General features: G+C 44.7%; 1 protein-coding gene and 1 pseudogene across 1 annotated transcript; both read right to left on the bottom strand.

Moving 5' to 3' along the window:
• Window positions 1–4818: 4818 nt before the first annotated feature.
• LOC127484160 (upstream-binding factor 1-like protein 1) lies at window positions 4819–9667 on the bottom strand (annotated as a pseudogene).
• Window positions 9668–15529: 5862 nt separating this feature from the next.
• LOC138846059 (tripartite motif-containing protein 64-like) lies at window positions 15530–24225 on the bottom strand. Its single transcript, XM_070060587.1, has 6 exons — window positions 23854–24225; window positions 22860–22955; window positions 21077–21307; window positions 19773–19795; window positions 18772–18869; window positions 15530–16167 (listed from the first exon to the last, which is right to left on the bottom strand). Exons 1-6 carry the CDS (start codon window positions 24223–24225, stop codon window positions 15674–15676), a joined length of 1314 nt encoding a protein of 437 aa, XP_069916688.1. The 3' UTR covers window positions 15530–15673.
• Window positions 24226–25124: the final 899 nt, after the last annotated feature.

Below are 25124 nucleotides of genomic sequence, written 5' to 3'. Positions count from 1 at the left end.
AGACTTTAGACTCCACCCCAGCCAGGAAAGGAAGCATCAGGAAAGCAGAGAAGGTCTGTGGAATCCTTGCCATTAATTTCCTCCAGGTTTGGTTCACTTTTTTATGATTTTATTTATTTATTAGAGAGGTAGAGACACAGAGAGGGAGAGATAGAAAGGTTTTCCATCCCCTGGTTCACTCCCCAAATGGCTGCAGCAGCCAGAGCTGGACAGGCCAAAAGCCAGGCAACAGGAGATTCTACCAGATCTCCTACAGGTACAGGGGCCTAAGCATTTGGGCCAACTTCTACTGCTTTCCCAGGCCATAACAGAGAGCTGGATCAGAAGAGGAGCATCCAGGACAAGTACCAGTGCCTATGTGGAATGCCAGCACCACAAACAGAGTCTTAGGGCACTAAGCCACAGTGTGGCCCCATGGTCTACTTCTTGTTTCTGGGCTGAGCCTCATTGCCTGTGGGAAGGTGGGGACAGATTCTGCCGCTGCTCTGAAGCTCTTCCTCCTCCTGCACCCACACTTGAGGGGAAGCATAGGACTCCTTGGCACTGCTGGATATCTTTGGATGAAGGAAGATTTCCGGGTCCTTGAGCGCAGTCCATTGAATCACCAAGCCCTTGACGGTTCTCACATCCTTCCTTCTAACTCCAAGCACTGCAGGGCCGCCCTGTGCCCTGAATAGAAGTCTCCATCTGTTACCTACCTGGGATTTCAGCACATGAGGGGACCCTATGTCCCAAGGATCCACCAGTCCCTGGCAGCTTAGTGTCCAAGTTCATTGGACTCCCCACAGCATCTCCCTGGGCCCAGAACACCCAGCATGTCTCAGGGAGACGCCCAGCAAACTTGACTTGGCTTTGCCGTGGAAGCTTAGAAGGACCACTGTTGTGAGGGAAATCCATGGATATTTCCTTGAAGGAGGCTGCTCCATTCTCAGATCCCTAAGCTCACAAGGCTAGCTGCTGCTGGAGTCTTAGCTGGGGCCTGGAGCAGCCACAATGAGCCTCATTTCCACCTAAGTTGCCTTGCTAAGTTGCGACCTTGACCTATAGGAGCAGCTGGCTGGAGTCTACACACCTGCAAGGTTCCAGGGGTCTGGGACAGACATCATCCCTTGGCCCTAACCAGGTGGTGTGGACTTTGGGGTTTAGCCAGATCTCAGGATCTGAAGTTTTGATTCCTGTCTTTGTTTATTTATTTTTATTAGTAAAATTGGACTTTCTACCTTTCCCTGCTTTTCACATATATAAAAATAAACATTTATTGTATTTTTTATTTATTTGACAGGTGGAATTACAGACAGTGAGAGAAAGACAGAGAGAAAGGTCTTCCTTCTGGTTCACTCCCCAAATGACTGCTATGGCTGGCGCTGCGCCAATCCCAAGCCTGGAGCCAGGTGCTTCTTCCTGGTCTCCCATGCAGGTGCAGGGGCCCAAGCACTTGGGCCATGGTGCACTGCCCTCCTGGGCCACAGCAGAGAGCTGGACTAGAAGAGGAGCAGCCAGGACTAGAACCCAGTGCCCACATGGGATGCAGGTGGAGGAATAACCAAGTGTGCTAGGGCACTGTCCCTAAAACTAAATATTTTTTATACAATGGATAATCATCTCTCTTGCTATTTTACAAGAAATATCAGTCAAAGTATTCTATTTGCCTTTCCATGCTACTTAATGAAAATCAAAATTGTCCAACTGTACACTTTAAATTGGTAAATCATATCCTAAGAATGATCTAGATCGTAAAAAAATTTTGCGCAAAAGCACACTATCAAAAATAGAAGTTGAGAAATACAGATCTAAAAATATATGGAAAACAACAGATGGAGAAAATGGAAAGAAGAGATAGCAGCTAATGTGTGTATTTGGGTTTTTTTCCTCATTCTGGCTGTTCACAGTGTCTGCATTCCTGAAGAAATGTGTGTGGTTCTCGAGTTGTGAGGAGCCAGTATAACCACCATAGAGGGCACCTGTTTGAGTCCAGGCTGCTCCACTTCTAATGCAGCCCCCTGTTAATGACCCTGGGAAAGCAGCCAAGGATGGTTCAAGTCCTTGGGCCCCTGCATCTATGTGGGAGACCCAGAAAGAAACTCCTGACTCCTGGCTTCAGCTTGGCACAGCTATGGCCATTGAAGCCATTAGGGGAGTTAATAGGCAGGTGGGAGATCTCTCTTTGTCTCTGCTTTTCTCTCTCTAACTTTGCCTTTCCAAGAAATAAATAAATCTTAAACTAAAACAGGCATGTGAGGGCATCAAACCTGGCAGTGAAGACACCACAGATGTTCAGAAGGGGTGCTTCCCTCCTCTACCAGAGTTTCCGGGTTCAAGTCTCAGCTTCACTCCCAAGTCCAGCTTTCTGCGAATGGGGACCCTGAGATCCAGCACATATGTCTCAGACAGGTGGCTCCCTGCCAGCCACATGGGTGACCTGGATTGAGTCTTCACTTCCATCTTCCAGCTTCCTCTCCCAGCATTTGGAGAGTGAACCAGCAAATTGGAACTGTGTGTGTCTCATGTCCCTGCCCCCATCTTGCAAACAAATTAGTAAATGAATTAACTTTGTATTTATACCAAAGTGAATGCCTGCTATCAGCATGTTCAGGGACAAGAAGAGCAATTAGGCACGTTTTATTGTAGGAGAATCCCTGCCTCTGGAAATGTCCTGCAGTCTAGGCAGAGTCGTGAGAAGAAACTGAATTATTTTCCTCCTGCTGATTTATTGCTTTTTCTCCTTTATCTCTCTGAATTCCCTTTGTAAGAGTGTCACCAGTTGCTGAAAGTGAGGGAAATTCCCTGTGATAAAGCAGTGTTGCCAAATGCTGGACCCCAGAATGCAAATGTTTCATCAACAGTGAGTATTCTAGAAGATGAAAGGTTTACATCTAAGTGAACAGGTGACTGGTATCAAAATTCCAAAGTAATAACAAGGCTATGTTAGGGACCAACTGAATGTGTCTCTGGGAACCACTGGTTGAAACTGAATGCAAGACACAGCATTCCTCTCCATGCAGCTTGTCCCAGGAGCTCTCATTCCATGGCCCTGCCCTTGGGGCAGCTGTTCCCAGGGACACTGTCCTCACCTGCTGAATGCATGTCTGTCCTAGCTTCACCACACACTGCACCCACCCCAGCCTGTGGCCATTGTACTTTAGAATTCATTATTTTGGGGGGTACACAGTCTGTGTTCTGGCAACCCACAATTCATTCTGCCTCTTTTAATGGCCCTGTCTGCTCTCCCCTCTGATGTAGATAAACAAGGTCCTGCTATTTCTGGTTGTGTCTGTGAAGGTGGTATAAGTTGAGATGAGCATTTGAATGACTGTATTCATTTAGGATTCTCCTCCCCAAAACCTATGGATGTCATCCAATCCATTGACTTCCTGAAGAGAGCAAAACACAGGAGAAAGTAATGCCCTCAGCCACTGTAGTCTTCTGGGGCGTGAGCCCCTCTCTCTCTTTCAGGCCCCTCTTTATTTTGCTGTCAAATAAATAAATATTTTAAAAAACAGCTCATGCTTATAGATAGAAATATTGCTGGTATTTTATTATTTGTTTTAAATAAATTTCATGGTGGAAAATAATGTAGACCTTAACTTCAAAGTGAGAAGCAAGAACAAATCATTTCTAGTATTTAGCACTGCTTGCAAACTTCCCAAAGATCATATTGAAACGCGAGCTATAAAAGTTGAAAATATTCCAGTTGTATCCTGAAACAAATTTTGACCTAGACAAAGATAAATAACATTTTACTAAGATTTCCAGGAATAAAATAAACATTCAAAAATGGCTTTCATCTGTGAAGCCTACACTACTACTGTGACACAAATATTCTTTTAACAAAATGTAGAAATAGTCAAAAGCAAAGTAGAATGAGAAGGGAGGAGGCTTAAATAGGTTTCCAAAACTCCATTAACCAAAGAGTTTAAAGGAGTGTCGTCCAGTTGAACTGGCAAGAGTAGAAGTTTGTACCTTTTCAGGATATCCAAATGTGCACGAATCTCTCTATGTCAAATGCTAAACGGGAGACTCACTGGTACTGAGAGAAGGAAGGATTAGGAGCTTCTGCTCAGGGTAAATGAGGGCTCCACACAGAACAGCAGAGTCCAAAGTAATAACGCACTGATTCTATGGAGGAGCTCATTTAATTGAAATAGAAATATTTGTTTCTTGTTTTAAAACTTTTACTCTTTGAAATTAGTAAAAAGAGACCCAGGGAGAGCTAAGAAGTAAAGACACACATCAAAGGAAGTGTGATGATGCCCACTGCTCTCCTGGCAACGTCAATCCTTACATCAGCAAGAGGGAACACTATGTAGAGTCTGACAACTTTCCTAGGTCACCTCTCCTGCTGCCCATCAAACACTCTGGACCCTGGATTCAATGCAGGAGTTGAGGAGCAGCTCCCCAGGCAAGTCAGTGGTCATCCACTCAACCATGTCCCCAACAGAAGATAAGATGACCAACACATCTACCACCGTGTGCCCCACAGCCCAAGCAGTTCCTTGTTTACCAAGAGCTTCAATTACTTGGAATTTCCCAGGGATGGAATTGGGGATGATGATGGGCGATACCAGCTAGCATTTACGTGCATTCCTCAGAAAAGCCATCCCTCCAGATTTACCGACTTGATACAGAGATACAGCACCACCTTCCCCTCATACTACCGTGGTCTACGTTTATTGAGATAGAAGGTGGGGAGAAGGAAAGGAAAAAAGGCAAGAAAATACAAGCAGCAGGGACAAGGGAGTCCTCTCTGTGACATTTGGTCATGAACACTTTTTGTGGAGATCACTGTCACTGTCCAGGCTTCTAGACTGTGAGCAGAGCTCAGTCAGAGTCTGAGGAAGATGAGCTACACACAGCATCCTCGCTCATCCCCATCTTCCCTGCAGCCTCATCTTCATCCTCACTGACAGAGTCTGAAGAGTTACTGCCTTCATCCTCTTCTCCATCTTCCTCCACATCCACGTCTACTCGCTGTGAGGGAGGAGAATCGACCTCAAAATGCTCTGAGCGATCTTTCCTGAGAGCCTGCATCATCTGCTTCTCTACAGGTGCTTCTTGGGAACTCCTTATTGATGTGGGCTGCAGATAACCCTGTCTGAAGTTGGGGTTTGGGCCTCCGGTCATGCGCATATTCCTCCCCTTGCCATAGTTGGCTTCTTTGTAGACAGCATATTCCTCAGGTGACAGACTCTGCAGCCAGAGGTCCAGGTTCACCTTGTACTGTCTCTGCAGCTCCTCCGCCTGTCTGGTAAAGTGCTCCCTCTGGCTTTGTGGAACACGCTGCCAGCGCCTGCTGACCTCCACCATGCGCTCCCTCGGGTGCAGGCTTCGCAGCTCTGGAATGCCCCATAAATCTTGGTGGAATTTGTGGTATGCGTTCATAGGGGGCTTCTTGGGCTCTCCAAGGAAGACCAGCTTCCTGGACAAGCCATACCTCTCTGGAGGAGACCTCACATGTTTCCCATTTCCCTGAGACTTCCTGGGGGCCTGGGCTTGGCCCTTCTTGAAGAAATCCGATTTCTTGGAGCCCTGGACCAGATCAGGGTGATCTTCCCTGAACCGAGCCAGTTTTTCCTCATATTCCTGCTTCTCCCTCTGGAAATCCTGGAAGTATTTCTGCTTCATGTGCTCTGGGAGCTGCTTGTATTTCCCAGATAGGATTTTGGTGAGCTCTTGGTTGCTGAGGTTAGGGTACTTTTGGGAGTAGTGGGGCCGCATCTCCTTGAAATAGCGGATGTAAGCAGTCAGGGGCTTCTTTGGGAAGTCTGGATGTTTCTTGTGGCTTTTCTGTCTGATGTGTTCCATAGTTCCCAGGACAGTTCTGTCAAGTTGTAGAACTTCCTGAAGTGAGAAGAGATCTGTAATTATCTCAGTTGGAGAGCTTCCCCAGCAAATCCTCTCAAAGCTAATTTCCCCAGGGCAGATGTGACTGGGTTGTTCTCTGTTTCCGTGGAGTCCGGTGTTTGGGAGATTATTCTCTATGAATTCCAAGATGTTGTTTTTTGGAACAGAAAGCGTAGTCTAAAGCAGTGCTGTGGACCACTCTTAAAGTCCTTGTTGTGTACCATCCTTGACATGTCTCAAAGTTTTTCTCCCACAAGACTCCAAGAATGTGTTTGTGGGCATCCTATAGTCATTCAGCAGCTCTGAGGAGAAAGGGCAGGAACATTATTCTCCTTCACTAAGATTAGTGGGAAAACCACAACTCACGCAGGGTACATCCTTCATACATTTCATGGGCTCTGCGGTGTAACTGGAAAACTGCCACGTCTGAAATGAAATCTAGGCTTGCCTTTGACATGCTGCATTTGCGCTTTTCACAATCTCCGCCACACCAGCCTCACCAGCTTTTTACGGAATCTCACCGGAGCTTATTTAAAGGGAACTCAATAAGACAAGCAGCAGACCACACAGTCAAGAAGATGAAGTGACTAAGCATCCTGAGATCAAAGTAAAAAACACAAAAAGGAAGGAGGCATAACTTATAAAGGAAGGACAATCCCTGTAGTGACTGAATGTGGCCACAGTCTGTGTCGAGTTCAGATACCCTTGACTGAAGGTATGACCGAGGATCAGAAAATGCACACCATGAGTGCTGGCAAGTGATTGCCCAAGTACTAGGATCCCTACCACCCATGTGTGAGGCCCAGAATGAGCTTTAGCCCGACCCAGCCCGAGCCATGCCAGGTATATGGGTAGTAAACCAGCAGATGGAAGAGCTCTCTCTCCTCTTTTCATTCTTCCTTTCTAAAGTATAATTTGAAATATTTTGCATGTTCCCTGATTCACTTTACAGTCTTTTGTAATCTCACGATATCTCAGGTTCCTTTTTGTCCAGATTCTCTCTGTCCCCATTACTTCTCTGAAAAGCTGAGCAAGTAAAGCCAGAGACTCTGTCCCAACAGCTTCTGGTAGATGCTGTGAAGGAATGTTTCTTCATCGGGTTTGATGTCATATCTGTAGAGGCAGCTGGTACTTTGATAGAGGTAGCTGCTATGACAACCTGGTTCCTGGTCACCAGGGTTCTCTCTCAGTGGTTGCCCTGTAGAGCACTGTATCAGTCACCAGCAGGGTGCTAGCTCCTCTGGTCATGGCTCTGCTCTCTCCATCCTGGGACACCAGCAGTATCATTCCCAGTCAGTTCTGAAGTTCTTCATCAGCAAATGAATAGACACACACACACACTGCCTAGTGACATTTTTTAGAGATTTTTCAAAATTTATTGGACAGAAAGCATTACAGAGAGAGGGATAGACAGAGAGAAAGATCGTCCATATGCTGGTTCACTCCCCAAATGGTCATAATGGCTGGAGCAGTGCTCATCAGTAGCCATCAGTTTGCACATATGATGATTTGATTTCCAGGTAAAAAAACACAAAAGCTTTGAATTTTTATACTAGAGCTGCACTGCATGACATAATCAAAATCTTAAAACTGCTAGTATAAAAACAGAATATTATTATTACTTGGATTCATCAATACATGGATTCCAGGAGTTTATTTGGAATTGGGAACCATCAGTTAGTGTGATAAATGTGCTTGAGCCAGTTTATGCCAATATTTTCTTTTCAGTTTTCAAAGAGGGTAGATTCGGACCTAACTCTTCCCTCCAGTATCAGAAGACTAAGGGAAGCTGACTCCATAAAGCAAATGATACTTAAGGAGGTCGGCATCTTAGAAAAAAATGCCACCAACTGGATCACAGACACCACTAGATGCAGCCATTATAGACCATGAAGAGCCAAAGAAGACAGGAATAGGTGTTAGAATTTCCAGACAAAGTGGTCGGTGCTGCGGCATAGTGGGTCAAAGCTGCATCCTGCGGTGCTGGCAGCCCATATGGGCATTGGTTGAAGTCCCAGCTGCTCCACTTCTGATCCAGCTCTCTGCTATGGCCTGGGAAAGCAGTGGAAAATGGCCAAAGTCCTTGGGCCCCCACAACTGTGTGGGAGACCCAGAAGAATCTCCTGACTCCTGGCTTCTGATCAGTGCAGCTCCAGCCATTGCGACCAACTGGGGAGTGAACCAGAACATGGAAGACCTCTCTCTCTCTCTCTCCTCTCTCTGTTTAACTCTCACTTTCATATTAATAAATAAATCCTTAAATAAGGAAATACCAAATCCATTACCCTAGGCCTGGAGTGATGTAAGACTGCTGTTGGTTCAATACTAAGAAGAAAATTCCTCTATTTTCAAGTTTTAAGGTAAAAAAACATTAATTCATTTCTTTGGACCCAGTACTCACCTGGCGATTGGAATTGGTCCTCTGCAATTCTTGGATTGGATCCTGGGTCAGGTAGGTGGCTCTGAGTTTCCTGGGATCTGCAGGATCAGAAGGTTTCCACAACCCAGTCAACACCAAGCCTCAGAACTGAATAAACCTTGACTGGGTGAGAGCTTTATACAAGAGGAGCAAGTCCCGCCCTGATGGGATTACTGCAGCAGAGAGGATTAGGGGGAGGGGCACTATTTCCCATCATTCTTTGGGTGAACACCTTTCCAGGTGATTTAGTTAAAAGCAATCAGATCAATCTCAAATTACACAAAAGTTCTCTTGATTGAAATGAATAATTATTTGGGAGGTGATATTTGCAAATTTTTGAATTCCAGATAGATATTCTCTGACTACAACCATCAAGATATTTTCTATAACTATGAAAGGCTTTCTTACTGTCTCTCACTTTCTCTTCTCAAATAAGTTAAAAAACTTTTTTTTTTAAAAAAAAAGGAATGTACTTGGAATGAGAGAGATTATCACAACTTAAACTGAAGGTTGATCACATATGGAAGTGCCTGTTCAATCCTTGCTGCTCCACTTCAGATTCCTGCTAATGCAACTGAGAAAGCTGTTGAAGATGGTCCAAACATTTGGACACCTGCATCCAAATGGGATTCCCTGATGAAGCTTCTGGGTCAGCCTGACCCAGCCCAAACTGTCTGGCAGTTTGGAGAGTGAAACAGCTAGTGGAAGATCTCTTTCTCTCCCTCTCTCCTTCACTCTGCCATCTTCTACTGCTTGCCCAGGCCATAGCAGAGAGCTGGATGGGAAGGGGAGCAGCCAAACTGAAAGCGGCAATATTTGTTAATTTTAGAAATCCAGATAGATATCCTCTGAATAAACCCATCGAGATAGTGTGTATAAAAGCCTAAATTAATAGATGGGTGAGTTACATTTTTACACTCACAAATCAATACAAGGCAGAAATGTATAGGGTTAGACATATCAATAAGTATCAAAGGAAGAATATCTGGAAATATAATTCTTGGAATTAATAGCAGTAAAACCTGCTGGGATAATTTTTGAAATTCTGATAGATATTTTCTGAATGTACTCATCAAGGGGATATTATGCATAAAAGCCTAAATTAATAGAATGTTGAAGTATATTTTTACATTCACAAATTGATACATGATGCAGAATTTAATTGTGTTGAAGTTATAACTTTAGTGATAACTTTCAAATTAAAACTTTAATATGTTGAAGTTATATATAGGATTTGCCATATCAATAAATACCAATTGAAGTATACCTGGAGATATGATTCTCAGAATTAATAGTAGTAAAACCTGCTAGGATGATTTTACCTGATTGCTGTTTTATTTCTTTAAGTGTTTTGATTATCTGGAAAAGAGAATTAACCACTGTTTCAAAACAGTTGTAATAAGGCATGTATATCTCATAGAAGTTTCAAAAGAAGACAGGCCCAGCCGGTGCTGTGGCAATGTAGGCTAAGCTTCCTCTTGCAGTGCTGCCATATGTTTGCCAGTTTGTGGCGCAGCTGCTCCTCCTTGGATCAAGATTTTGCATTGTCCCGGGAAAGAAGTAGAAGATACGCAAGTGGCCGGCAGCCACGGCTCACTAGGCTAATCCTCCGCCTTGCGGCGCCGGCACACTGTGTTCTGGGCACAGTCGGGGCGCCGGATTCTGTCCCGGTTGCCCCTCTTCCAGGCCAGCTCTCTGCTGTGGCCAGGGAGTGCAGTGGAGGATGGCCCAAGTGCTTGGGCCCTGCACCCCATGTGAGACCAGGAGAAGCACCTGGCTCCTGCCATTGGATCAGCGCGGTGCGCCGGCCACAGCGCGCTGCCAGAACAGCCATTGGAGGGTGAACCAATGGCAAAGGAAGACCTTTCTCTCATTTCTCTCTCTCTCACTGTCCACTCTGTCTCACTGTCTCACTGTCCAAAAAAAAAAAAAAAATAAGATGACCCAAGTGCTTGGACCTCTGCACCCAGCTGGGAGAGCTGGAAGAAACTCCTGGCTTCATAATGGACTCAGCTCTGGTCATTGCAGCCATTTCAGGAGTGAAACAGCAGATCTAAGACCCTTTTCTCTGGCTCTCCTTCTGTCTGTAATTCCAACTCTCAAGTAATAAACTCTTAAAAAAATAGGTTCACAAAAAAAAAGGCTACTTAGTTATGTTGTTTCAATAAAAGGAACATTCCATGAATTGTCTTTTGTCAGCTATAATTTGTTTAAAATTCAATGAATGTTAATATTATTGATGATGATAATGATGAACCTGGGGAACACAGTTATGTGAAAGAAAAATAGAAAATGCCATATATTCTGTAATTTCAGTTCCATGAACCTATAGATGAAAGGATTAGGAGAATTAGAGTGGCTCATTTGTCTGGTGTCTGAGGAGTGATGATTGGCAGATCACATACAGGTGAGGAGTCACACAATAAGCCAGGAAGCCCAGAGAACTCACACATGCCCCACCCTAATCCTATCTCCCAGCCCCCAGAACAAAACTTTTAGTGCAGGGTTTGAGAAATGTTCCTCTGTTATATAGGAGAGATACAAAACTAGAAGAGAATGAAACATTTTTCCACCGTGATTCAGGTTGTTTTAGAAATCAAAGGTACATATTGGAACTGGTGTCCCTCATCTCTACAGCACAGTGTACATTTCCCCTGCATGTCACCCCACTGTTTGTAAGCAAACACTATGTCCCAGGACCTCTTCCTCGCTTAAATGAGACAATGGAACTCATTACTGAACGCCAATAAACAACACCAACAGCTTTCACAAGAATTATCTTGTTCTCGGTTCTATTAGTCAGAGCCTCCGATGACATTTAACATATGCAGATGTATTTTTATAAATGCAGAGAAGATGCCACAAATGATGTTATAAACAGCCAGAAAGAAAATTCCCTATCCCTGGGTAGAGTGTGCCACTCTGTAATCTGCACCATACTTTACACTGTATGCCGATTCTTCACGATTTGCACATCTGAGCAGGCATGTTTCCAAACAGTTCAGAGAAACAGAGAAGAAGAGCAAAAGAACTTGAATCAGCAAGTGACTAAAAGAGAATGTGTATTGCCAGGGATGGTTGAGGTGTACAATGTGCATTGCACACAAAATTAGCATATAAATATGTAAAATACATTAGTAATATTTATAACAATAGCTATTTAAAATGTTTAGTGTATAAGAAATTTAATAATATCATTAATGTTAATTTTATTTGGTTTATTTTTTTGTGTTCACTAGAAAATTTAATATTAGATATGTGACCCATATTGCTATCTGCTATTTAACATTTTTTAAAATTTATTTAATGAAGGTAAATTTCCAAAGTACAGCTTATGGATTACAATGGCTTTTTTCCCCCCATAACTTCGCTCCCACCTGCAACCCTCCCCTCTCCTGCTCCCTCTCCCATTCCATTCACATCAAGATTGTATTAATGGTTTAAGAAGTCAGGCTGGTGCTGCAGCTTGCTAGGCTAATCCTCTGCCTGCTGCGTCAGCACTCCAGGTTCTTGGCCTGGTTGGGGCACTGGATTCTGTTCCAGTTGCTCCTCATCCAGTGCAGCTTTCTGCTGTGGCCTGGGCAGGCAGTGGAGGATGGCCCAGGTGCTTGGACCCTGCACCTGTGTGGGAGGCCAGGAGGAAGCACCTGGCTCCTGGCTTCAGATTGGCACAGTGCACCAGCTGTGGCGGTCATTTGGTGAGGGGGGGTGAACCAACAGAAGGAAGACCTTTCTCTCTGTCTCTCTCTCTCTCTCTAACTCTGTCAAAAAAAAAAAAAAAACTCTATTACCAAGTCCTATGATTATTATAGGTATACCTCCAAAATTATTTTATTTGTCTTATTGTCGCCATTACTGACAAATGTCCTTAGGAAAAAGCTTGGTTTTCCTGTCTGAATTCTTCCCAGACAACTAAAATTGTAGAAAAGATGAAGAAAGTGTCCATAGAATTGGATGATGATTGGTGAAGACAAGAGGTAGAATGTAGTACCCATGAATTTTTAAAATCTTCAAATTGTAGCTAACCCTGTTTCTTTCTTTCTTTCTTTCTTTCTTTCTTTCTTTCTTTCTTTCTTTCTTTCTTTCTTTCTTTCTTTCTTTCTTTCTATAGACTGAGAGAGAGAGAGAGCTCCCATAGGGGCGTTTCCTGCCAGGTATTTGATACGGGAGTGAAGGAAGACCTGAAAAACCAAACATGAGACAGTGAAACAACCCAGAAAGTAACATCTGAAACAGCCGTGACCACCCTAACTATGGGTGAAGGAGGTTTGTGATATAAACTACAACAGGACCAGAGTTCTGCAAGGAGGGTGGCATTGGGAAGAGGTGGTTCCTCTAAGGCAGAGGAGAGGCACAGAGACTTCTGCCATCCTCCTGCCCTCTAACGTCCTGCCAGTGTCAGCTTGTGCAAAAGCCTGGCACTCTCAGCCCTCAGTGTAAAATAAAGTTATAAGGTTCTAAGGCATTATCATGGACATCTGAGCACAGTGTAGGGCTTGGATTTGTACACAACAATCGATGTGCTGGTAATCTGTAGTCGAGACTCAACTGCACAGATTTGGGATGTGAGAACAAGCGCCAGTGTACACACATTTTCTGGACATACAAATGCAGTTGCTACAGTGAAGTGTCAAGCTGCAGAACGACAAATTATTACAGGAAGCCATGACACTACAATACGATTATGGGATCCGGTGGCTGGGAAGATGAGAGTGCCATTAACAAATCATAAAGGATCAGTGACAGCTGGAGTGTTACATCCAAGACATAACACATTTGCTCTGGTTCGCCACAGAACATCAAACAGTGGAAATTCCCTGATGGATGTTTCATTCAAATTGTTTCTGGACATAAAGCTATTATTAACACATTGACTGCAAATTCTGATGGAGTACTTGTATCTGGAGCTGACAAGGGCACTATGCACCTTTGGGACTGGAGAACTGGCTCCAATTTTCAGAGTTCACACAGGGGTGCAGCCTGGGTCATTGGACAGTGAATCTGGAATATTCGTTTGTGCTTTTGATCAATCTGAAAGTTAATTACTAACAGCTTCAGCTGATAAAACCATTCATGTGCACAGAAAGGATGATACAGTGAGAGAAGAAATTCATCAAGGGGCTGGCGCTGGGGGAAGCAGGTAAAACTGCCACCTACAGTGCCAGCATCCCATATGAGTGCTAGTTCGAGTCCCGACTGCTCCACTTCTGATGCAACTCTCTGCTATGGCTTGGGAAAGAAGTGAAGATTGCCCAAGTGCTTGGACCCCTGTGCCCTGTGTGGGGGATCCGGAAGAAGTTCCTGGCTCCTAGCTTGGGAGCTCTGGCCGTGGCGGCCAATTAGGAAGTGAACCAGTTGATGGAAATCTCTTTGTCTCTGCCTCTCCACTCTCTGTGTAACTCTGACTTTCAAATAAATAATAAAATGAATCTCTTTTAAAAAAGAAGAAGAACAACCTATCTGGTCAGCTGGAAACCAGAAATTATCAAGAGAAAGAGTTTGTAAAGTGATGCTGTCTCCATGGTGGTTCTTTTTTGTTTGTGTGTGTGTGTTTATTTATTCTGAGCTTGGCATTGATGAGGAAATCCTGTCATCTTGTGTTCTGGCTGGGAGTATAAAGCAGAAACTCACTTTTGGTATGATTGCTGCTTTGTATTTTCAACAAACTGCCCCCCCACACACACACAATCACACTTCTCATGGTGTTTTTATTTCTAAAACAAAGAGTTTGTGGTCTTGGGGAAAGATAAAACATGTTTCATCTTCTAACACTTTGAGAGACTCACCTAGAAATAGTGTTGATTTTGGACATTTGAGACAGAATTGACCATCACAGTTAGTTGAATTAGTAGTGACTTGAGTTAGTAGATTACATAATATTAAGCCTACAGAGTTTCCACCTGCCAATTCACTACCCAAAATAGCTAGGATTAGGCAAGGACAAAGACAGGATCCAGAAATGTATTTCTGGGTCTTGTATGAGGGTGGGAGAAACCAAGTACTTGAGCCATCACCTGTGGTTGCCCACAGTGCCCGTTGTTACCATGAAGCTAGAATATGCAGAGGAGCAGGACATGTCCCCAAGTGCTCCAAAAAGAGATGTGGCCATTCCAAGTGGATCTGAAACCACTGAGCCAAACATGAATGTTCTTGATGTTAGAATAACTTTGTTAATACTAACTCTCTCTCTCTCTCTCTCTTTTTTTTTTGTGGGGGGTGAGGGGGCAGGTAGAGTTGTAGACAGTGAGAGAGAGAGACAGAGACAAAGTATTTCCTTCCATTGGTTCACTCCCCCAGTGGTCGCTAGGGTTGACGATGCACTGATCTGAAGCCAGGAGCCAGGTGCTTCCTCCTGGTCTCCCATGCGGGTGCAGAGCCCAAGCACTTGGGTCATCCTCCACTGCCCTCCTGGGCCACAGCAGAGAGCTGGACTGGAAGAGGAGCGAGGAGCAACAGGGACAGAACCAGCGCTGGTGGCGGAGGATTAACCAAGTGAGCCACGGCGCCGGCCCCAATACTAATCTCTTATTTGTTCTTTAGTCCACTCTTTGACTACATTTGCTTTGTCTGATATGTCCTAAACAGTGCTCTGGGTAATAGCAATACAGCACCAGGAAAGATTTTCCATTTGGAAAATTTGGAATTTGTACTGAGCAGTTATCATTAACTACCAGTTTGTTGAATTTATGTTGGATGTTATTGGTGATGTTGGATGTTATGCTTAGAGTGTGTGATCTCTGCAGTCGTGAAGGGCTTCTTGAAAAAAACTGAGCTGAAATGTAATGAATGACCAGGACTTGATGAAGTGATTGGTTGTCGGGCATTTGCATCTACCCCGAAAGGCCAGATTTGAAGAAAAACCTTTGCAAACTTCATTTTATTTAGTAAAGTGAGAGAAGAGACTTCACTCCACTACCCAAGACATAGTCAACTATGGGAATGAAAGGCTGTTTGCATGATGATGTGCCTTGGTGGCATTCAGCTAAATGGGAAACAAGATGCCACAGCCACATATTTTATCATTTTATTAGCATATGATGCTTAGAATATACAACCCCACAAATGTCAAAGTAGAAAAGGATTTTTCAGGTGTTGGAGTTAGGAGGTATGCCCACGGGGAGTGTACACTAATAGACACTGAATTTCTTTACAGGATGATGAAACAGTACTGGCGTCAGATAACTGTGAAAGTTTCAAAGTTCTTTACTAAAATAAATTTTAATAGAAAATGTTCATATATTCATTGCAGTTGTATGCTGTGTGGTTTCTAACCAAGCTCTAATTATGACTACACTGTGCTCATGAAGTTACAACGTGCTCCAAAACAATCCTGCTGTCTCACATAAAAATATCCCAGGGTGGCGAGCTCCTCCATATGGGAGTTCACAAAGAATCATCATCAAACCTGACATGTCATGGGGGACCAAGCCAAAACAAGGGATTCAGAGGAGAAGTAAACTGGGTTGGAACGTTACAATGTATGAGGGAACCTTTGTCAACATCATAGAAACCCACTGTTCCATGGTCACAATCCAGAAACACCCCAACCATACTCAGGGGCCTCTTCACATAGTGAGTTAAGGGTGGAACACTGGTGGAGAGCACGTAATGGTTGTTACTCTTCAGGGAGGCCAGGAGAAATGCTTCTTCAAAATGAATAATGTTGCTGGTATCACTTGTGCTGGAATCATAACAGACTCCCAAAATCCAGCTGGAAGAGGATGACACATCCACCTCCCAGTAATGTTGGCCAGAGGTGAAGGTCTGAGCACCCCACACAGCAAAGCTCTCTGCTCTCTGGGAATGGTTGGGAGCACTGCGATGTTCTTCTCCAAATATTGTGCTTCTGAGATCTTCAGAGAAGCTTACATAGCGGCGGGCCACTTCCCTCCTCAGACCATTATCCACTGTAGAAAGAGAACAATCTGATCAATGAATGTTGTTTCCATGGCCTGAAGACAAAACTTTGCTGCCCGTGGATTCACTTCACTCGACTTTGCAAGGAAAACTAACAGAAGAAAGGTAGCATAATGAATTGAGATTCACTCAACTGAGAAAATCAAAGGTTCAAGTGCATTTACAGGAAAAAAAAATCAAACAACAGAGAAAAATAAGAAAAGGAGCTTAAACATATCACACACTGTGTGAAGTAGGGTTATGGTTGATCTAGAGTGTTAATTATTTCAATAGTTTTGAACATATATGTTTAATTATATGTCTTTGAATACAGACACAGAGACAGAGAAATGTTACATCTGCTCGTTCACTCTCCATATACCCACGACCAAGGCTGGACCCGGCCTGTGCCAGGAGCCAGCATCCAAACATGGTCTCCCACATGGATGGCAGGGATCCAGACATTGGGGGTAACATCTGCTGCCCCCCAAGGTGTGCATTAGCAGGAAGCTGGATGGAAGCTGAGGTGGGACTGATTCCCAGGCACTGTGCTATGGGGTAAGGATGCCCAAGACACTTTACTGCTGAGCCAAATGCCTACCACTCGATAGCATGTATTGAGACAACGATGCAACTTCTACTTTCTTGGCTAGGAAAGTATCCTTTAGTGTTTTACTTAATTCCATTTGTAAATACAATACTTTGAAATGTGATAGATCTTAAATGGGAAATCAGCTACACATCTGAATATTTCCAAAATAAAACTCATGCTCCAATAAGTAGTATATTTAAAGAATGTTCTGACTTCAGCTTATCTGTTCAGAATGTGGATTTAGCCCAATCTGGGTTTCAACCGTCTGTCCCTGAACTCCCTCTACTGCAGGCCTAACATCATTGCACTGTGTTCACAGATCTCTCATCATTTAATTGTTTTCAGAATCATTGATAGTATTGGAATGGTTCTGCTCTTTTTTTACAGGCAGAGTTAGACAGTGAGTGAGAGTGAGAGAGAGAGAAACAGAGAGAAAGGTCTTCCTTTCCATTGGTTCACCCATCAAATGGCCACTACGGGTGGTACGCTGTGGCTGGTGCACTCCGTCGATCCCAAGCCAAGAGCCAGGTGCTTCCTCAGGTCTCCTATGCGGGTGTAGGGCCCAAGCACTTGGGCCATCCTCCACTGCCTTCCCGGGCCACAGCAGAAAGCTGGCCTGGAAGAGGAGCAATCAGGACAGAATCCAGAGCCCCAACCGGACTGGAACCCGGGGTGCTGGGGCCGCAGGCAGAGGATTAGCCAAGTGAGCCGCGGTGCCAGCCGGAATGGTTCTGCTTGTGAGAATTTCTCCTTTTTTGGGTTGGTCAAATACTTCTGAGTTTATCAATGATAATAGCTATATTAGCAGTGCAGCATAAATGTACTTGGCATATAGAACAAATTAAAAACCACAAGTTGTGGGGAGCAACTCGGACTAGACTAAGTTACTGGAATTAAGACTTATTCTATGCATCTGCTCTCCCACAATATGGCGCTGGGAGAGGAAGAAACAGCTTCTACACAGCTGCCTCCAGTTCAACCAATAAGCAGCAGGACCTGCTCCTGATTGGAGGAGAGCAGCATACTCGGCGTGTGGGTAGCAGAGTTGGGATTGCTGGAAAAGGACTATAAAGGAGGAGCGAGACAACATGCACCAGGAACATCTAAGGGGAACATCTATCTGAAGGAACACCTGTGCAGCCCCCGAGAGAGCCGGCCGGCGGTGTGCCGCTCCCCCGCAAAAGTGGGGATAGTGGCTAGGAGGAACCGCCCTTCCACGGAGGTGTAAGGGACGGTGGCCAACCCGGGAAGAACCAGCAGCAAACCCAGGGAGGGCGGAGCAGACAAAAAGAACAGCGCAGGGTCCTGTGTCGTTCCTCCACGAAGAGGGGGAGCGACATAATGGTGCCGTGACTCGGATAGGAAGCTTAGGCAGGGTTTAGTGTCGTTCCTCCACGAAGAGGGGGAGCAACACAAGTGCCAAATTTAAACTTTAAGATCTGGCCAGTATTACAGCATAGTGGTTAAGGCTGATGGCTCTGACACGGGCATCCCATATGGTAGCTGCTTCATGTCCTAGTTGTTCCACTTCCAATCCAGCTCCCTGAGAATGGCCTGGGGAAGCAGCAGCAGATGACCCAAATATTTGAGCCTCTGCTACCCTTGTGGGAGTAGCAGAAGAAGCTCCTGGCTCCTGGCTTTGGCCTGTGCTAGCCATGGCCATTGCGGCCTTCTGGGGAGTAAAGCAGCAGGTGGAAGAGCTCCCTTTCTCTCTATTTCTCCCTAAAAACCTGCAGTGGATGGAGTAAACACACAGTTTTGACTGCTGCTCTAAGAAGTGAGCATTGTACCCCTTCTTAATCAAATGACCTGGATACTCTTCCTGTAGTTTGCTTACATCAGCATGCTCATTACAAATTTCAGTTTCGATCATTGCAATGTGATGAAACAAAGTGAGAAGGCACAGTTTCAAAAAATCCTATAACATTTTCAGGGACACAAAATGAAATAAAATAGGAAATGGCTCAGGCACAAAAGCCGTGAAGAAGGAAATTAGGGCTGGAAGGATGGAGGCTGAGCTCACCTCTGAAGTTGTTTAGCATCTCTCTGAGTCCAGTGATGTTCCGCAATGTCAGCTCTGGGTTCACCCCCTGGAGACGGAGCGTCTGCACCAGCTCTGCTCTGTAAGGAATCACACGAGTGACACTCCAGGTCAAAGGGCAAAAGCAGGGTCAAATCAAAAGTACCAGCTGTAAATCCAAGATATTTCATTGGGAATTTTCCCATTATCATCTAATAAGAATAAATGTATTCACTACCTTAGGTGAAATAAAATTAGTACTTCTCTCTAAATTTCACATCACATCCATTTGCCTCTTTCTTCTCAGACATTATTCAACCTCTCAAATGACAGTGGCTGCCCCCTGTATCCCTCACTTGACTTCAGGTAAAACAGAAATCCTGAGTAGCTACAGAGAGCAGGGCTTTTAGGTAGAATCTATGGGAATTCAGTCAACAGACATCCCCAACAGTACAGTCAGGAGGATCTGCACTGAGCCAGGAGGCTGTGAGCTTTTCTGCCAAGCAAGGGAATGGAAATCCAAACTGGCAGCCATGGTCCTGAGGGAGCTGAGGTGGCTGATGCCCCTGATCCAGCCAGCAACTGGGACAGACTCAGAGGGCAGGACTTGCTCACTGCTGCTCCCAGGAGTGAACCCTCCCTCCTCCTTCCCTGCTGTGGGAATTGCTCTTTCCTGTGTGTTTTTCACTTTCCCTCTTTCAAGGGTGGGGCCTCCTCTGGGATTTCTCAGAATAATATGAACATAAGGGTTGGTTGGGATAGTTTCAAAGGAAGGGGAGGAGAGAAAAGGTGAAATAAAGCCCAGAAAGTCAAATCTTTTTTTGTATATTTCGGTTCACCCACACCTCATCTGGCACCAAAGAGTAGAAGACCTCAGAATCCCTTATCCAACAACATGGTAAATAGTCAGGAAGATCAAAGGAAATCATGCAAAACAGAAGCATCTGCTGCATCAGCAAGAACACAACTTTCTTACACATTGCAGATTCTCATTGTAAACTTACCTTTCTAATACACTCCGCATATCCTGCAAAAAAAAAAAAAAAACATTCAGTCATGATAATTCTCTCCTCTGATCTCTATGAAATACTTGCATTGTTAATTTGTAGTAATATATTTTCTCCTTATGATCTGTAAAGAGGGATCAGAGTCTGTTAATCACAGACTATGACCTGATCCATGAGGAACTTCCTCTGTGTGAATTAAGAAGGTGGTACTCAGGATGAAGATGTGCAGCTGTAAAAAGATTAGGTTGTAGGTTCCCTCACGCCCACTCACATTCCAGAGAGAGGTCTGACTGCTGCTAACATTATTGCAAAGCAGGGAAACCTCCGAACATCAGAGTTCACTGCAAATGACTATCAAAGCTTTCTTAGGCAAAGGCAAGGCCTCAATGTCATCAGAAAATTGTTCTCTGTTTTGTACCCCTGTGACGATGGAGGCAAGAGTAGGGAATATTATTATTATTTTTTTTTTGACAGGCAGAGTGGACAGTGAGGGAGAGAGACAGAGAGAAAGGTCTTCCTTTGCCGTTGGTTCACCCTCCAATGGCCGCCGCGGCCGGCGCGCTGCGGCCGGCGCACCACGCTGATCCGATGGCAGGAGCCAGGAGCCAGGTGCTTTTCCTGGTCTCCCATGGGGTGCAGGGCCCAAGCACCTGGGCCATCCTCCACTGCACTCCCTGGTCACAGCAGAGAGCTGGCCTGGAAGAGGGGCAAGCGGGACAGAATCCGGCGCCCCAACCGGGACTAGAACCCGGTGTGCCGGCGCCGCTAGGCGGAGGATTAGCCTAGTGAGCCGCGGCGCCGGCCTGGGAATATTATTTCTGTGAAAGGCAATTGGATAGTTACAACATCATTCATGGACACAACAAATTATCACCTAAAAATAAATATCCTGCAGATTTATTGAATATTCTGGGGTTGCCTAGGCAGGGCCAAACCAACTGATATCACAGGCCTTATATAACCCTCTGGACAATCAGCACCCCTGGAGGGGAGAATAAATTGAAAATTAATCGAAGATGTAACCCTTGTGTGGTCATTGAGTTCCTGGATAATTGTCTCTAGAGTAGTTTTCCTGCTTACAATGCAGGGACTTTTATCTTATCTGAATTGTGACAAAGAAAAGCACCCAAAAGATTATCAGACTATGCAGAACCAAGCGATCGGGCAAAAATAAAGATACAGGGCAGTAGACATGAATCATGCAGTGTAAAGTCATGATAGGTGCAGGTATCATTTTTTGGTTCTTACGCCCTTGCCCAGAAAAGCACTTCTTTCCCATAACATGGACTCTCCCTGCTCACCTGGAGTAACTCCATGTCAGGCTTGTGACACACCTCAGCCAGCTCTCTGTACGTGTTTATCACCTGGTGTTTCTGTTGGGTCATTCTCATTTCACTACCCTGGAGCTGTTGGGAAATCTCCTGTGCTTCTCTGTGCAGGGCCTGCAGCTGCAGTTGCTCCTCCTCGTGGAGAAATATACGCAACTTCTGGTACTGAGCTTTTATCATCAGCTCCCTTAAGGACACATATTCCTGCAGAGATATTAGGTAAAAAGTTTACATATCTCATGCTGAACAGAAAATTGAAACGGCCAATATTATTGCCAGAGTTGCCTGAGACACTGACATCCCATAGGAGTGCCTCTTCAAGTCCCTGCTGTTCCACTTCCCATCCATCTGCTTGCTAACATGCCTGGAAAGGAGGCAGATGAAGGCCCAAGTGTTTGGACCCTTACTTTCCACAATGGAGGCCCTGATGAAGTTTCAACCTCCTCTTCTCAGCCTGGTCCAGCCATTATAAGCTGGGGAATATACAAGTACATGGATGCTCCCCTCACCTCATCACTCTATCTTTCAACTAAATAAAACATTTCAAAATGTACTTTGCAGACTTTCTGCCTCACCCATGCAACACCTCTTGAGTATATGCAAGTCTTTTCTGTGCGTGCCTCCTGTAGGTTCTTAGTCTTTTTCTATGTTTAAATCAAGATTCACCAAATGATCTCAGGTGATTCTCCCCCTTCCCCCCCTCTGCCACCACCTCTCTGAAGCTTCTTCAGTATTTGTACCCCATCAACTCTTTCGATTGTAATGTAAGCCTACTTAAGTTTGTTCTGTTCCTTTGCCTGATTCTTCTAAATAATTAGAACTATTTAGGTAGAGTCCACGTCACACAGTTTTCTTTAATGACTTCATTTTCTTAATTGATACTGTGGGGAGCAATCCGGACTGGACTGAGTTACTGGAATTAAGACTTATTCTATGCATCTGTTCTCCCACAATATGGCGCTGGGAGAGAAGTAAACAGCTTCCGCACAGCTGCCTCCAGTTCAACTAATAAACTGTAGGACTTGCTCCTGATTGGAGAGCAGCGTACTCGGCGTGTGGGCAGCCGAGTTGGGATTGGCGGAGGAGGACTATAAAGGAGGAGAGAGACAGCATGCACCAGGAACATCTATGGGGAACATCTAAGGGGAACATCTATCTGAGGGAACACCTGTGCAGCCCCCAAGAAAGCCGGCCGGCGGTGTGCCGCTCCCCTGCGGAAGTGGGGAATGTGGCCAGGGGGAACTGCCCTTCCACGGAGGTGGAAGGGATAGTAGCCAACCCGGGAAGAACCAGCAGCAAACCCGGGGAGGGCCGAGCAGACGAAAGAACAGCGCAGGGTCCTGTGTTGCTCCTCCACGAAGAGGGCGAGCGACATAATGGTGCCGTGACTCAGATATGAAGCCTAGGCAGGGTCCTGTGTCGTTCCTCCACGAAGAGGGGGAGCGACAGATACGATTCTACTTTTCACTGCTTCTTCATAGCCATACTTAATGCTATCTTTAGTGTTGGAAAAGGTTTGTGGAAACCTTCAGGGTTGGACTTGGAGTATCTGGGATGACCTGTTTTCCATACACCAGGGTATGCTTCTCACTAGGTGTCTTGGCTGGCACAGGAGTTGTGATCACTGAGTTACCATTTGAAACCACCACTGCTTCTGGGAGGAAATCACAAACTCTTCATGGTAAATGGAATTTGCCAAAGCAGTATAGTGATTGTAAGCATTATAGTAATTGAAGAACATCTTTTTCATTCTTACCTTGAATGAATGAGTCTTTTTAATTTCCTCTGTCACATTGTTTTTCAATTCCTGGATCAGTTCCCATAAAGTATTCATTTCCTTTAAAAGCTTTTCCTGCAGAATAATGATAAGATTTAGCAACATGGAATATACGCTTCTATATTTTACCTCCGTACTTATTAGAAATGGTGGTGGTTGAGAGAATAGTATTGAGACTACTAATTGTTGTATTCTGACTTCTTTTTCTGATGTAAGTGATTGTGACTAAAGTGGAGTGGTCATATTTTCACAAGTTGACCTAATTTGAGTCTTAGATTTGGGATACTGAGTGTGGTAGAAAATTACAAGGATGTCATTGCAGTGTAATGAGTTCATTGGCCTCCTGCTAAACCAGTATGCCATGTGGGCTGCAGTTCATGTCCTGGCCACCCCCCCCACCTCTGCTCCATCTCCCTTCTGATGGACTGTGAAAGCAACGGAAGATGCCCCAAGTGCTTTGGCCTTTGACACCCACAGGAAAGTTCCAAAACAATATCCTGACTCCCAGCTACAGCCTGGCCCAGCCCTGGTCATGTGAGCATTTGTGGTGGAAACCACAAAATGTATGGTACATCTCTCTCTCTCTCTTGCTCTCTCTTTCTCTCTGTCTTTTGCTTTCTGTGTTTGCATATAAAACTACCTTTGAAATAAGTAAATCTTAAAAATAAAAGATGAAACATACAATAGAAAATGTGAATAAAGTCAATACAATTTGCTTCCTTAGAAACGGTGTTTATGTTACTTGGCTGTGAAGCAGTCACAATTGCAGCACAAGCCCAAGTTTCTGCTGATGACCACTTGCACTGCACCTTACCAAGTGGCCATGCATGGACAGTGCTTCTAAGGTGGCTCCCCCTGATGACAACTCAACCCAATTGTGAATATTGGGTCCTTTGAGTAACAACATGGAAGGACACATTTACATCTTGGGATTCACAGGGAAAAATCACATGGCTCTGGAGGCACTTCTCACCCGGGACTCCTCAGCAGCACATTCCATCATGGTATGGTCATGTATCTCGGGCTGTGGGCATCCAGAGAGAGGCTGATAGTGCAGGCTCTTGTCCACCTCTGTGAGGAGCCCTGCTGCTTCTGTCTGCTCACCAGGGACCTGCTCCTCAACCTGGTGACCTGGTTCCATCGGTCCTGTTTGGCAGCAGAAGCCAGCTTCTTGTGCACGACACATTGGGCAGCACATGGGAGTCTTGGCTTCCTCCCAGCTCAGAGAAAGACAGGATCTACAAAAGTTGTGTCCACAGTCTATCCTAACTGGGTCTAGGAAGAAGTTCATGCAAATTGGGCATATGAGTTCCTGCTGGAAGACTTGCAACGTGGCTGGATCCATGTCTCGATGAAGATCCTTTAAAAACAGAGAGAAATAAAGTAGTCTTCCCTGAAGAGAGAAAGCATGCACTGTGTACCGTTTTCTTCCCCTGCTTGCCTGCATACAAACCTATACATCATGAGTATAAACATACTGGGTCTACAATCTAACAGAAATAAGAAAGTAATACATGTAATATGGTTGTTTAAAGGAAGTAACCTGGGTCGGTGCTGTAGCGCAACAGATTAAAACCATGGGCTGCAGGGCCCACATCCTGGCTGCTCTACTTCTGAACAGCTCCCTGCTGATGTGCCTGAGAAGCTAGCAGAGGATGACCAATGTCCTTGGGCCACTGAGCATACCCATGGGGAGTCCCAGAAGAAGATCCGGGCTCCTGGCTTCTGATTGGGTCAGTGCTGGCCTTTGGGAACATTTGGAGAGTGAACTAGAGAATCAAAGAACTGTCTCTCTCTCTCTGTCTCTACCTCTAAGAATTTTTCTTTCAAAAAAATAAATAAATAAACCTTTCAACTAAATAATAAAAAAGTATGTAACAAATTTATTTGGAGAAATTTAAGATGATGGTAAAAGATGAGATGATTCCAAGGTTTGTTTTCATTTTCTTATTGGCCTAGAAGCAGCACAAGATCAGTATTTCTTTCTGCATCTCCCTGCCTCCTCCTCTTCCTCTCTCTTCTCTGAGTTCCTACGCTATTCATTTCCTCCAGGACTGCTCGGCTTTAACACACACAAAAACAGTGAAACTCCATACTATGGGTCTACCATCTCTGCCTTGCAACTCAGAGGTACTTTTCTGAAATCAGTTATGAGACCAGGCTTAATCGAAGATTATTTGATTTAATCAGTGTTAAGTTGAATGCTCAGCTTCTATAACAATAAGCAGGTGAGTTTCCTTTTCA

This window comes from Oryctolagus cuniculus, chromosome 1 (genome assembly GCF_964237555.1).
Source record: "Oryctolagus cuniculus chromosome 1, mOryCun1.1, whole genome shotgun sequence".
NCBI lineage: Eukaryota > Metazoa > Chordata > Mammalia > Lagomorpha > Leporidae > Oryctolagus > Oryctolagus cuniculus.
This window is presented reverse-complemented; position numbering and strand designations above follow the sequence as displayed.

What these genes read in the sequence shown, in the direction of transcription:
- LOC138846059 (XM_070060587.1), bottom strand. Translation starts at nt 24,225, where the DNA reads ATGGATCCAGCCACGTTGCAAGTCTTCCAGCAGGAACTCATATGCCCA. An exon ending in GTGCTGCTGAGGAGTCCCGG is followed by an intron (nt 22,956 to 23,853) that starts GTGAGAAGTGCC and finishes ATTATTCTGCAG; the next exon opens with GAAAAGCTTTTAAAGGAAAT. An exon ending in GATGCTAAACAACTTCAGAG is followed by an intron (nt 16,168 to 18,771) that starts GTGAGCTCAGCC and finishes CTCTTTCTACAG; the next exon opens with TGGATAATGGTCTGAGGAGG.